Below are 12,188 nucleotides of genomic sequence, written 5' to 3'. Positions count from 1 at the left end.
AATTCCAAGGGCTTGAATTCATGAACTGTGAGATCATGACCTGAGCTGAGGTCAGACACCTAACCGACTGAGCCACCCAGGCACCCCTAGAAAATGGCCTTGATATCTCAGGGCAAATCCTACCTCCAGCTCCAAAAAAATCACCAAATTTTTCTTACTTAGGAATACCTTTGCTATTCTTAGCCATTTGCTCTTCTGTACAACTTTTAGAATTAGATTGATAAGTTCTAAAACAAAACAAAAATGTTGGAATTTTTATTGGATTTGTATTGAATTTATAGAGTAATTACAAGGTTGAGTCTTCTAATTCATGGACATGATATAGCTCTATTTATTTTGCCTTTTCAAATACCTCTCAATAAAGTTTTATAATTTTCTCAAAAAAAGAAAAGAAAACAAAAACTATAAGACTACAGGATTGGCAAATTAAAAACTTCAAAAAAAGCAAACACTGGGATATTTCATAAATAATGTTCACTTTAGGGGCACCTGACTGGCTCAATCAGTAGAGCATGTGACTCTAGATCTTGGGATTGAGAGTTCAAGCCCCATGTTTGGTATAGAGATCACTTAAAAATAAAACCTTTAAAAAAATAATATTCACTTTAGAAATTATATTTTTAATTTTTTAACAGCAGCTTTTTCAGATACAACTCTCATACTATAAAATTCCCCATTTAAGATATACAATTAAATTTTTTCAGTAAATTCATAGTTGTGCAACCATCACCAATGTTACTATTTTTTAATTTTTAAAAAATAGGCTCCATACCCAATGTGGGGCTTGAACTCATGACCCTGAGATTAAATGTTGTATACTCTACTGACTGAGTCAGACAGGTGCCCCATCAACATGTTATTTTTATACCTATTTTTAAATTATTCATTTTATACTTAATGTCATAGGAAACTTGACAAACACAGAAGAAAAAAGTAGTGCCACTTTAGTACAACTATGTTGATTTCCTGAGTCTGATATAGATGGGCTCACCAAATAACCTGGGAAATTTTAAGTTGGTAAGTTTTTTTGTATTTGATGTCTTTTTTTTACTGCCTTTTGCCTTTTACATAGTTATAGTCAAGATGTATATAAATTTTGTATCCTGCATTGCCACTTGATCATAAGCATTTTCCACTTGTCTAAACGATGTTCATACTTATGATTTATAATGGCTGCATAACAATATAGCAAATGGATGTATCATAATTTACATAACTATTTTCTTATTTTAAAGCATTTAGGCTATTTCTAATCATCTAATTTTATGATTAAGACTCTGAATAAAATCTTTACACATATAGGTTTTTCCCAGTTTTGAATTATTTCCTTATGATATGTTTCCAGGACACTGAGGGCTTTTGAATCACATTGACAAATGACTTTTCAAATGGCTTATAATTGTAAAATACCAACAAGTATGAACGAGAGAGCACCAGTTTCACTGCAATCTGGTTAGGATTTAGTAATATTTAAGCATTTAAGATAATGTCATCAGTAAAAAGAAACAAATTTGCATTTATTTTATCAAGATGAACAGAATGGAAACTTTTAAAATTTAGGATAACAAAGAAAGATTTCCTCAAATTTCTTCATCTATGGAAGAAATTTCTAACCATTTTAAATAAATGACCCACTATTCCCCAAGCTCTCAAACCAAAACTCTATTAAAATGCTATTCTTTTTAATAGCGAATTACTTGTTCAAACAGGAGGGGTGGGGGGAGAGAAATACACAAGATAAACAAATAACAAGCTAAACATATTTCTCAGTTCCAGGAAACTGAAACATTTACTTCGACAGCCACTCTGGGTAACAGAGACATAAATCCAATCCCAGGGTCCACAGAATGTGTGAAGTCTAATAGGAGATTCTCCCCTCAACATACTGTGACCTCAAAGAGCGAAACCATTAAAAGCTGAATCTAGTAGGACATCTACAAGGAATTATAGCTGGGTTTTTACCTCCTGGGTTGCCCAGGAAGCCTTAAGTCAAAAAAGCTGGTTTAAATGCCTGGAGGACTCCGGCAGAAGGATATGCATAACCTTTCTGAAAGAGGGTATCTTCATCATAGGCCTCAAATTATTCCCACAAATACTAGTTTTCAAATGCAATGACCAGTACACAAAGACAACTAGAAACTCAAGGGAACTACACTCTATGCAGAGAGCCAGCAGAAAAAGACAATAGAAACAGACTGATAGACTTCAGATACTGGATTATCATACGGTGACTGTAAAACACTTACACTTACTGGATTTAAATCTACGTTGAAGATGCCTGCAAAGAATAAGAAGCTACAAAGTGACGTAAATTGAAAAAGAACTAAATTAACCTTTTAGAAATAAAAGACAGTAATCAAAATTTAAAAATCATTAGATCAATTTAATAGTTCAGTCACAGATGAAAAGAAAATTAATGAAACAATTTGACACTTTACTAGATTTGATGTCTTCTGACATCTTTCTGTTCCATTTTATCTGAATTTTGAAATTCTCAGATGGTTTAGACCCAATAACCTGATTTCACACGTCCTGTGCTGTCTTTTATTCAACATAATTAAATTAAAACCGATAATTGTACCATTTAATGTAACAATGTCAAGGAACATCGTTTTTTTTAAAAAAAGCTTTTATTACAAAGCATAGTTGAGGATTCAAATACGTACCTCTGACAAATCCCTTAGGTGCTAGTGTTACTAGAAGAAACTAGATGCAACTGACTTCATTAACACCTCCCCTGTGGCTTTTTACCCTTGGGCAGAAAGAGGAATCAGACCAGGAAGAAGACAAGTTTGGTTTTTATTCTGGAGTAGGTAGCCTGCGGGTCTATAACATTTTCCACCGGGAAGGTTTTAAACTAGTGAACTGCCAACTATGAAGTAAACTTAGTCAAATTTACTAGAAAGTATAGAATTAATAAAGAGAGTTTATTAGACTTAATAGTATATTTAAAAGGACTCATTGATTTTCACTGGTCACTAGTTTTCACTAGTCTGCAGTGAGACAAGGAAAATAAGTTCTAAGCATGTTTTCATAAAGTTGACTGATTTAAAAGAATTGACTTTTTAGAGGGTATCTTATTTTTATTTTGCAGGTCAAAATAATTTAAAATGAAGTGATGCTGACAGTAAATGGCAGTTGTCTTTTGTCTTTAACAGCTTGGTGAAAATTTAAAATTGCAGTTCTGGTTCCAAAATTATTTTGAGAATCTGGATTGATCCACAGAGTCCAAAAGACTGGGAACACCACTGATGTCATCAACCCCTTATTTGAGTATCCAACAAATATTCTGAGGGCCTAGGATGTGCTAGGAGAAGGGGGCACAAGTAACAGAAGTAACCGTGCACAAGTAACTGCACTGTGTGCGCCCTGCTTACAGTGAAAAAGGAGCACATTTAATCCAGAATTCTGAGAAGTTAGATAGTGCTAAGTCTTCTGGGAGCAGGGCTGAAGGAAAGCCTGTTTGTTTGGGAATTCAATCTCTTACTGAAAGAAGTGAGGCTGAGCGGTTTTGCAAAGGCACAAGTATTTGCTTGCTGCTGAGGGAAAAGGAATGAATGGAGGAGAAAGCTGTTTAGTCTAGGGAACTTTATAAATTCTTTTTACTTCTATTTTTTAGAAAGAAAGTAGAGAAGGGGCAGAGGGAGAGAATTTTTAAAAAATGCTTATTTATTTATTTTGAGAGAGAGTGCAAGCAGTGGAGGGGCAGAGAAAGAGGGAGAGAGAGAATCCCAAGCATGGATGAGGGGTTCCATCCCATGACTGTGAGATCATGACCTGAGCAGATATCAAGAGTCTGATGCTCAACAGACTGAGCCATCCAGGTACCCCAAGGTCACAGCAGTTTTTGTCAGAGGGGATGTTAAGAGATGTCAACATACCTCTGGCTGAGTACCAAGCTTGTATGGGCCAGGCTTCTAGGGGGCTGCACACTTGAAGCTTTCGGGCCACATCTAACCAGGATGTATTTTGCTAAACCCCTACAATTAAAAAAAAAAAAAGGTGTTGTGTTTTGTTTTTTGCATCAGTTGCAAAAATGGAAAATTTTGTCAATTTCCAGCTTTTCTTGAAAACTTAAAATATCTGGGGACACTAGGAACCATACTTCCTCAGGGAAACAATCACAGTAACCTCCTATCTATGTATAATAAACCTATAGAAAAGTATACAAGTGTGTAACTTGATGTTCGCCAATGACATTCCCCACCAACCAGCACCCCATATCAACATGCGTAACATTACTAGCACCTACGTTGCAGGATTTTTTTTTTAATTTTTTTTTAAACGTTTTTATTTATTTTTGAGACAGAGAGAGACAGAGCATGAACGGGGGAGGGTCACAGAGAGAGGGAGACACAGAATCTGAAACAGGCTCCAGGCTCTGAGCTGTCAGCACAGAGCCCGACACGGGGCTCAAACTCACGGACCGTGAGATCATGACCTGAGCCGAAGTCGGACACTTAACCGACCAAGCCACCCAGGCGCCCCCAATTTTTTTTTTTTTTAATGTTTATTTATTTTTGAGACAGAGAGAGACAGAGCATGAATGGGGGAGGGGCAGAGAGAGAGGGAGACACAGAATCTGAAACAGGCTCCAGGCTCTGAGCCGTCAGCCCGGAGCCTGACACGGGGCTCGAACTCACAAACCCTGAGATCGTGACCTGTCTGGGCTCGAACTCACAAACCCTGAGATCGTGACCTGAGCTGAAGTCGGATGCTCAACCGACTGAGCCACCCAGGCGCCCCAGGATTTTTAACCTCAATACCTGGGATTCATGGTCTCACCGCCTCGAAGAGGTGGACACAAAATAAAATGAGCTGCAGGCAACTTTAAGACGGGCATTTCAAAGCGAATGCCCGTGACTACAGGCAAGGGCCTTTGTTCTATAGGGTTTTGATCCTGGCCCCCTTTCCTTACCCCTTGTCTCTTCTCAGGTTCGCTACCCTTATTGGCCTGATAAATCCGAATACCTAGTCATTCCTTTTTGATTGGTTCTTTTCCATTAAGCGAGGGGTGGTCTATGGCCACACCTTGGTTTTAAGGTCTACTACGCAGTTTTAGTCAGGTCTTTTGTCAAATTCCTGAGGGGTACCTGAGGGGGAGTGGGTGGTGTCTGCTACATTCTCAAGAGGAGCTTTACTCCTGAGGGAGTTTGCTCCAGGTCGTACATTGCTGGAAATGTTTTAAAATGTCTTTTTCCCCACCCGGGGACCGTCAAGCCTTAGCCTCTTCCTCTTCCGTTCTGCTTACTGAATCCTATCTTTTCCTATCATAGCTCCAAAGTTATACTTATTTAATCCTACTTACAATCTTGTGAGGCAGACTACATTACTATGTCCTTTTAAATACGAGGAAACTGAAGGTAGACAAGTCACCAGGCTAAATATTGAAACTAGCATTTGAAACTGGATCTGCTGTCTGATTCCAAGTCCCATACCCTCCAAAAAAAACCAGGTGAACTGGTAAGTTCGCTTTTAACAATATGGAGAGGCTGTTTCCTTCCACTTACTTCCGGGCTCCAGAGCCACGGAAACACCGGCAACCCCCACGGTGCACCTCAGGCCGCCAGCGCCCGCGCCTCCCCAGCGCAGAACCGAGAGGGCAGTGCACGCCGCTCGTGCTGTGCAGTCTCCACACACTAGAGGGCGCTGTCGCAGCTGCAATCTGAGGAGTTCCTCTTTCTGTTGTCGCGATACTCTAGGGGCCGGAAAAACGCAATATCGAAGGTCACGTAGATGGCACGCCTAGCCCCGTACGCCCAAGTTCTCGCGCGAGTTACACTTCCGCCCTTTTGGCTCCCTGAGCAGCGCCATGGCGGTAGGCAAGAACAAGCGCCTTACGAAAGGCGGCAAAAAGGGAGCCAAGAAGAAAGTGTAAGTGGCTTCTGTTTTGGCCCCCAGCTTTTTGGCGTTCTTCTGGTGTCGGCGGGCGGGTTCTGGATGGCGGCGTCTGCCGGATGGCGATGATGCCAGTTGGATTGCGCGCCGTGCCTGGTTGGGAACCTTCGAACGGTGGCCTGGTGGATCTGGGTTTTCTGTGTCGCCGCGGGCAGGTTCCTTTCCTCTAGCCTTGGTGGTCTTGTGCGCACTCCTTGTGAGCCAAATTGGCGTCGCTACTCGGGACTGGCGTGTTCGGTATTGCGTGCTCCCTGGCTTTGTAAATTCCACGGGAAAGCGATGCTACTTAATATGAGTTGAGGAAGTCATTTGCCCAGGACCGCGCGTCCCTTAATTTCTTTGGGGCGGGTGGGACCTTGGAGTTCCTAAGAGCTCGCGTGAGTCCCTGAAGATTCTGAGTTACCAGTAGGAGTTTTCATGCACCAGTGAAGTTCAGGAGACGTGCAGTTATTTAAAGTTATTCAAGAGACCTGCATGTTATTCTGAAGCAGTGCTGATTATGTAGTGGAAAAACCGATGGTGGGGAGTGTGTACGTTTATGGCATAGCTTTTTCAAGGTGTCCGGTGTGTGTACAATGAAGCAGACATCGTGGGGAAGAGCTAGGCTTGTATGTGCGCCCCTCACCTCACTGAGAACTAGAGTCTTACATACTCCAGTTGCTTACGTGCTAGTTATTAGCCTTTTACAATCCTTAGAATGAGGAATCGGTTTAAAAATAAAAAATAAGTAGGAATTAACGTGATTTACGGTAAGACTTAATGTAAATGTTTTTTAAATTACAGGGTTGATCCATTTTCAAAGAAAGATTGGTATGATGTAAAAGCACCAGCAATGTTTAATATAAGAAATATTGGAAAAACACTAGTCACGAGAACTCAAGGAACCAGTGAGTATTTTATGCTTGTTTTGTATTTTTCTTAAGGTCTGCTGGTGGTCCTGTGGTGGGAGAACTTAAGGAAATGTCAGTTCTTGGTTGCAGCTTTGGCCACTGTGGTGCTTGTGTTTGGTGTGATACTTGTAGAAGAAAGGTGGTGCTTTTAGCATCATTAAGAAAACGTGCCTGGGTAGTTTGAGCTTCTAATGAGCGTAGTCAGGTCATTGGTGTTCAAATGGATTTGGTTAACAAAAGTTAGGGTTTTTGTAACGTACCATAAATTTTCTGATTTCTCAGTTCAATTTTATGCATGAACATTTCTTCGGTGGCTTGACTATGTGGTTCCTAACGCTAATGATATGACAATTTTTGTTTTATAGAAATTGCATCTGATGGCCTTAAGGGTCGTGTGTTTGAAGTAAGCCTGGCTGATTTGCAGAATGATGAAGTTGCATTTAGGAAATTCAAGCTAATTACTGAAGATGTTCAGGGCAAAAACTGCCTGACTAATTTCCATGGCATGGATCTTACCCGGGACAAAATGTGCTCCATGGTCAAAAAATGGCAGGTGAGAACAAAAATTCCTCAGAGTGCTTGGTGCTGTGGTATGCGTGGCCAAGGATGTGATGTTATAATGACCATGAAATTGAAGTAAGTTTCATTTTAAATTCTTGATGTTTTCTTGTCTTTACTGAGTTCTGACTCTGGAAGTGGCACTCCTGAATTTGAGCAAAGCTGTGAGCAAGCCATCATCTTACTTGTTTAAATGGAGTTCAAGATTTATTCTCAAGGTTTAATACTGGGTTATCAGAGTTAGTTTTTCTGCTGCGTGGATTGTTGGTTGGGGTATGTCTAGGTGCAGGTTTTCAATTTTGTCTGTCTTTGGCATATCTTTGAAACTCAAAACCTAGTGAATTTTATAGTGAAAAGGTTCATTGGTGCCATTTGTTTCTCTTGTAATGTAGCATGATAAGAGTGGCAGAGCCTCTGGTGTGAGGTTGGAGTCTTTGCTCCGTTTCCCAGCTGTGTTCTCTTTGGCAAGCAACTTAAAGCTTTGCCAAACCTTGATTTCTTTATCTAAAATGCAGGTAAGAGTATCACTTCTTGGAGTTAAGGTGAAATAAAAGCCATGTAAACATGCTTAAGCAAAGAGCTTGACACAAACCATCTGGTCAGTATTGTTATTACAGGAAATAACTACGTCGGTTCAGATGTGTCTGGCTAACCATTCAGTTTTGGGATATTTTGTTTATGGGAATGAATGATGACAAAATGTTTTGGTCCCAAATGATACATACTGATTATACTGTTAGATTTATTTCTGACATTCCCCGAAGATTTTATGGTTGAATTTGTGGAGATATTTTAAGGTATTTTTGCTAGAAGTGTATTATTAAACTAATTTACAAATTGCAAGGAGGTAATTCAGTTTTTGTTGCTACCTAAGGTAGTTTTCGTTTTTTAACTTTGTGGAGTGATATGAATAGTTAACAGATTTTTAATTACATTTTAGTTGTGAAATTGAATAATCCTCAGCATGGCTCTACTTTGGGACAGGAAAGACATTTAAAAATACAGACATTTAGTGTTAATAGCAATATTTAACCTATTCAAACACATTTTTTTAAAAAGGAGGAGTAAGTGTAGATGTCCATATTGTAGAGTGTCTTCGAACCTATTTTCTCATCTTGCAGAGTTGTTCCACTGGGTGGGAAGGGCTGATGGGTGGGAAGGGTAGGCTGTTAAAAGGCTGGCATGCATACATAAAAGGTATGGGAGTGCTGGGTGCTGTTGAGATGGGGATAGAAGTGTTACATGGGGATGAGAAGGTTAGTTGAGAGGACTTGGTATTTAATTAGATACGAAGGATAGTAACATTTGGAGTAACTGTTGGTAAGTTTACTTCAGGGAAGTTAATTCTGTAAATTAGGCATGTAGTTTATGTTATATTTCATATTATAAAATAAGTACTTGATCCTCTAGTTTTTTTTATATTAGAAATTGAGGGCTTTAAATTGAACTTGGTACAATATCTTTTTTTCTCTAGACCATGATTGAAGCTCACGTTGATGTCAAAACTACCGATGGGTATTTGCTTCGTCTCTTTTGTGTCGGTTTTACTAAAAAACGCAACAATCAGATTCGGAAGACCTCTTATGCTCAGCACCAACAGGTCCGCCAAATTCGGAAAAAGATGATGGAAATCATGACCCGAGAGGTGCAGACAAATGACTTGAAAGAAGTTGTCAATAAATTGTAAGTGTTTCTTTTCATTATATAACATAACCCTGAATCTCTGGTTATCCCTCAGATGAAGGAAAGCATATGAGACTAGGTGGAGTCAAACCTGTGTTTTAATCCTGTCTGTGAAACTGTCTAGCTAAATCCCTTGAAATGAAATGTAAGTGCTAAGAAAATGTGATTTGGTTTCTTCATCCTTATGGATCAAGCAGTCTCATGGCAGATGGTGAGACTTGAAGCAAAAGAAATGCCGTTGCCTTAATTAGAAAATAAACTGAATAGACAAAACTTTGCAGTCAATGATGTATGGGAATAGATGATGACAAAATGTTTCGGTCCCAGATGATGTTCACTGATAAAACTGTTAAAACATTTTTCTGATGTTCCCATGCAGTTGGCTAAGAGGGTGGAACAGAAAAAGCAGAAGGCTCAAATACTAACTTTGCATTTAAATAGCTGTATAATTTGGATCATTTAACGTCCACCTGTAAAGGGGCAATAATAGACTCTTACAAGAGGATTTAAGTGGATTAAATGAGGTGGGTATAATAATGTATAGGTTTATTCTTTTCTGTCATTACTGTTTTGCAGGATTCCAGACAGCATCGGAAAAGACATAGAGAAGGCTTGTCAGTCTATTTATCCACTTCATGATGTCTTCGTTAGAAAAGTAAAAATGCTGAAGAAGCCCAAGTTTGAATGTAAGTGAAAATTCATAAAGAAAGAAATTGTGTGAACAGAGTACATTGGTGTCTTGTTTTTTGAGGCCAGATGATGGCTTTTTTTTCCCTCCTCCCCCCCCCCCCCCCCCATTGTGGTTATATAGTTTTGAGGACCATTGTTTTAAGACAGTGGTATGATGGGGCGCCTGGGTGGCGCAGTCGGTTAAGCGTCCGACTTCAGCCAGGTCATGATCTCGCGGTCCGTGAGTTCGAGCCCCGCGTCAGGCTCTGGGCTGATGGCTCAGAGCCTGGAGCCTGTTTCCGATTCTGTGTCTCCCTCTCTCTCTGCCCCTCCCCCGTTCATGCTCTGTCTCTCTCTGTCCCAAAAATAAATAAAAAACATTAAAAAAAAAAAAAATTAAAAAAAAAAAAAGACAGTGGTATGCTATAACATTTTCTTTCTTTCTTTTAGTGGGAAAGCTCATGGAGCTTCATGGTGAAGGTAGCAGTTCTGGAAAAGCTACTGGGGATGAGACTGGTGCTAAAGTTGAGCGAGCTGATGGATATGAGCCACCAGTCCAAGAATCTGTTTAAAATTCAGACATTTAATGGTGACAAATAAAAAATCTTATTTGTGATGTTTAATTTCTGATCATTATTTTTGAGTAATATACACTTGGTGAATCAGATGTTTTGAACTGATAGTGATGTGAACTCTTCTGAACCGTTCGTGGGTTTTATCTATTGCTCTTAGTTACTAAATAGCTGTGAAAGGGTAGTCATCTATTTCAAGCTGTAGTGATCTGGATGGTAGTGCTATGGATGGTTAATGAAATCTTTTTTCTATATGGCCTGTGTTTTTAAATGGTTCTTGAACCATCTAAAAGGCTTGTTAAAATATGGTAGGGCCCTGCCCCCAGAATTTCTTATTCAGTAGTTGTAGGGTGAGACCTGAAAACTTGCTTTTTTTAAATGTTTTTTTTATTTTAGAGCATACATGCAAGCAGGGGAGAGGGGCAGAGGGAGAATCCCAAGCAGGCACCATGCTCAGCCCAGAGCCTGATGGTGCTGCTTGATCCCGGCACCCTGGGATCATGACCCGAGCTAAAGTCCACTTGGGCACTCTACCAATTGAGCCACCCAGGTGTCCCTGAAAACTTGTATTTTAAACAAGTTTTCAGGTGATGGCTGGGGACCACACTTGGAGAACCACTCTGCTACACTGAGCAATGAGAAGAACCTGTTAATTTTATTTAGTTTGTTTTTTCTTTATTGCAAGTGCTCATTTCCCAATAGTAAAATGGCACACTGTTCACCTTTACTATGAAGTTGAATTTGACTAGAGAAATTGGTTATTGATCACCTGTGAATAAGTGGGCATTTGATGCTGTCCACTATCCAGTATTTAGTCATTTACACATTCTGTTCTAGTCCTTTTCACCTCCCAACTTTTTCATTCTTGATCAGCTCACAAGACCTTAAAATCCTAAAGAACGTTTAAACTGGGTGAGAAGAGAACTTCACAAATTCCCGTTACTTCCACCCTACCATCTATGTATATATGAACAGGTTTTTGCCTTCTTGTCTAATCAAGCTCATAGCTGTAGCTGTTTTCATGTTTATCAATGTTTGTTTAACCAATCCCTTCCATCAGCATACATACTGAAGTTTGCCCTTCCAGATAACACCCTACTCAAACCCCCCTTATAGCAAAGCTCAAAGAACTTAACCATATATATTTTTGGGGGGTGATAAGCAGTTTGATGTTTAACCACATTCTTTGTAACTAATACTTTATTTTTTAAAAAATGAGAGCGTGCGTGTATGAGGGGGGAGAGGGAGAGAATCCCAAGGCTTTCAGTGCAGGGCATGACACAGGGCTCAATCCCAGGAACCAAGAGATCATGACCTGTGCTGGAATCAAGAGTCTGGGTGCTTAACCAACAGCCACCCAGGTGTCCCCCTCTAATTTTGCTTGTGAATAATGCAATTGGACACCCCCAAAAGCTGTTGCTGTCAAGATTACCAGTGACTTTAAGTCCAAATGGTCCATTCATGACCCACATTTTATTTGCTTTTAGTGACATTTGACAGTTGATTTTCTTCCAGAATCTTACCTCAGATTTCCTGTCAGTGGCTACTCTTACTAGTTCATCTCAGACTTTAGAGGAGGTCTAAGGCTTGGTCCTTGGACATTTAGCCATACTCTCCCTAGTATTCAGTATCTCAAACTGACTTCCAGTTTATTTCTACCCTACACCTTACTTTGAATTGCAGGTTTTGTCTATCAACTGCTTCCTTGATACCTTTGGATGTAAAATAGACCTTTCACATTGGATATGTCTAAAATGGTTATTTCAGGGGCGCCTGGGCAGCTCAGTTAGGCTTGACTTCAACTCAGGTCATGACCTTGAGGTTTGTGAGTTCAAGCCCAGCATCAGGCTCTGTGCGGACAGCTGAGAGCCTGGAGCCTGCTTCAGATTCTATGTCTGCCTTGCTTTCTGCCTTTCCC

General features: G+C 39.9%; 1 protein-coding gene and 2 non-coding genes across 3 annotated transcripts; all 3 read left to right on the top strand.

Moving 5' to 3' along the window:
• Positions 1-5,725: 5,725 nt before the first annotated feature.
• On the top strand, positions 5,726-10,321 carry RPS3A (ribosomal protein S3A). The gene is made up of 6 exons (XM_058721175.1): positions 5,726-5,874; positions 6,682-6,785; positions 7,154-7,341; positions 8,821-9,029; positions 9,606-9,715; positions 10,149-10,321. Exons 1-6 carry the CDS (start codon positions 5,813-5,815, stop codon positions 10,268-10,270), a joined length of 795 nt encoding a protein of 264 aa, XP_058577158.1. The 5' UTR covers positions 5,726-5,812; the 3' UTR covers positions 10,271-10,321.
• On the top strand, positions 8,030-8,102 carry LOC131508246 (small nucleolar RNA SNORD73). The gene has a single exon (XR_009259946.1). It is a non-coding gene; the product is annotated as a small nucleolar RNA SNORD73 (small nucleolar RNA).
• Positions 9,326-9,399, top strand: LOC131508247 (small nucleolar RNA SNORD73). The gene has a single exon (XR_009259947.1). It is a non-coding gene; the product is annotated as a small nucleolar RNA SNORD73 (small nucleolar RNA).
• Positions 10,322-12,188: the final 1,867 nt, after the last annotated feature.

Source organism: Neofelis nebulosa, chromosome 3 (assembly GCF_028018385.1).
Source record: "Neofelis nebulosa isolate mNeoNeb1 chromosome 3, mNeoNeb1.pri, whole genome shotgun sequence".
Lineage (NCBI taxonomy): Eukaryota > Metazoa > Chordata > Mammalia > Carnivora > Felidae > Neofelis > Neofelis nebulosa.
The sequence above is the reverse complement of the archived record's forward strand: the minus strand, read 5'-3'. Positions and strand labels throughout refer to the sequence as shown.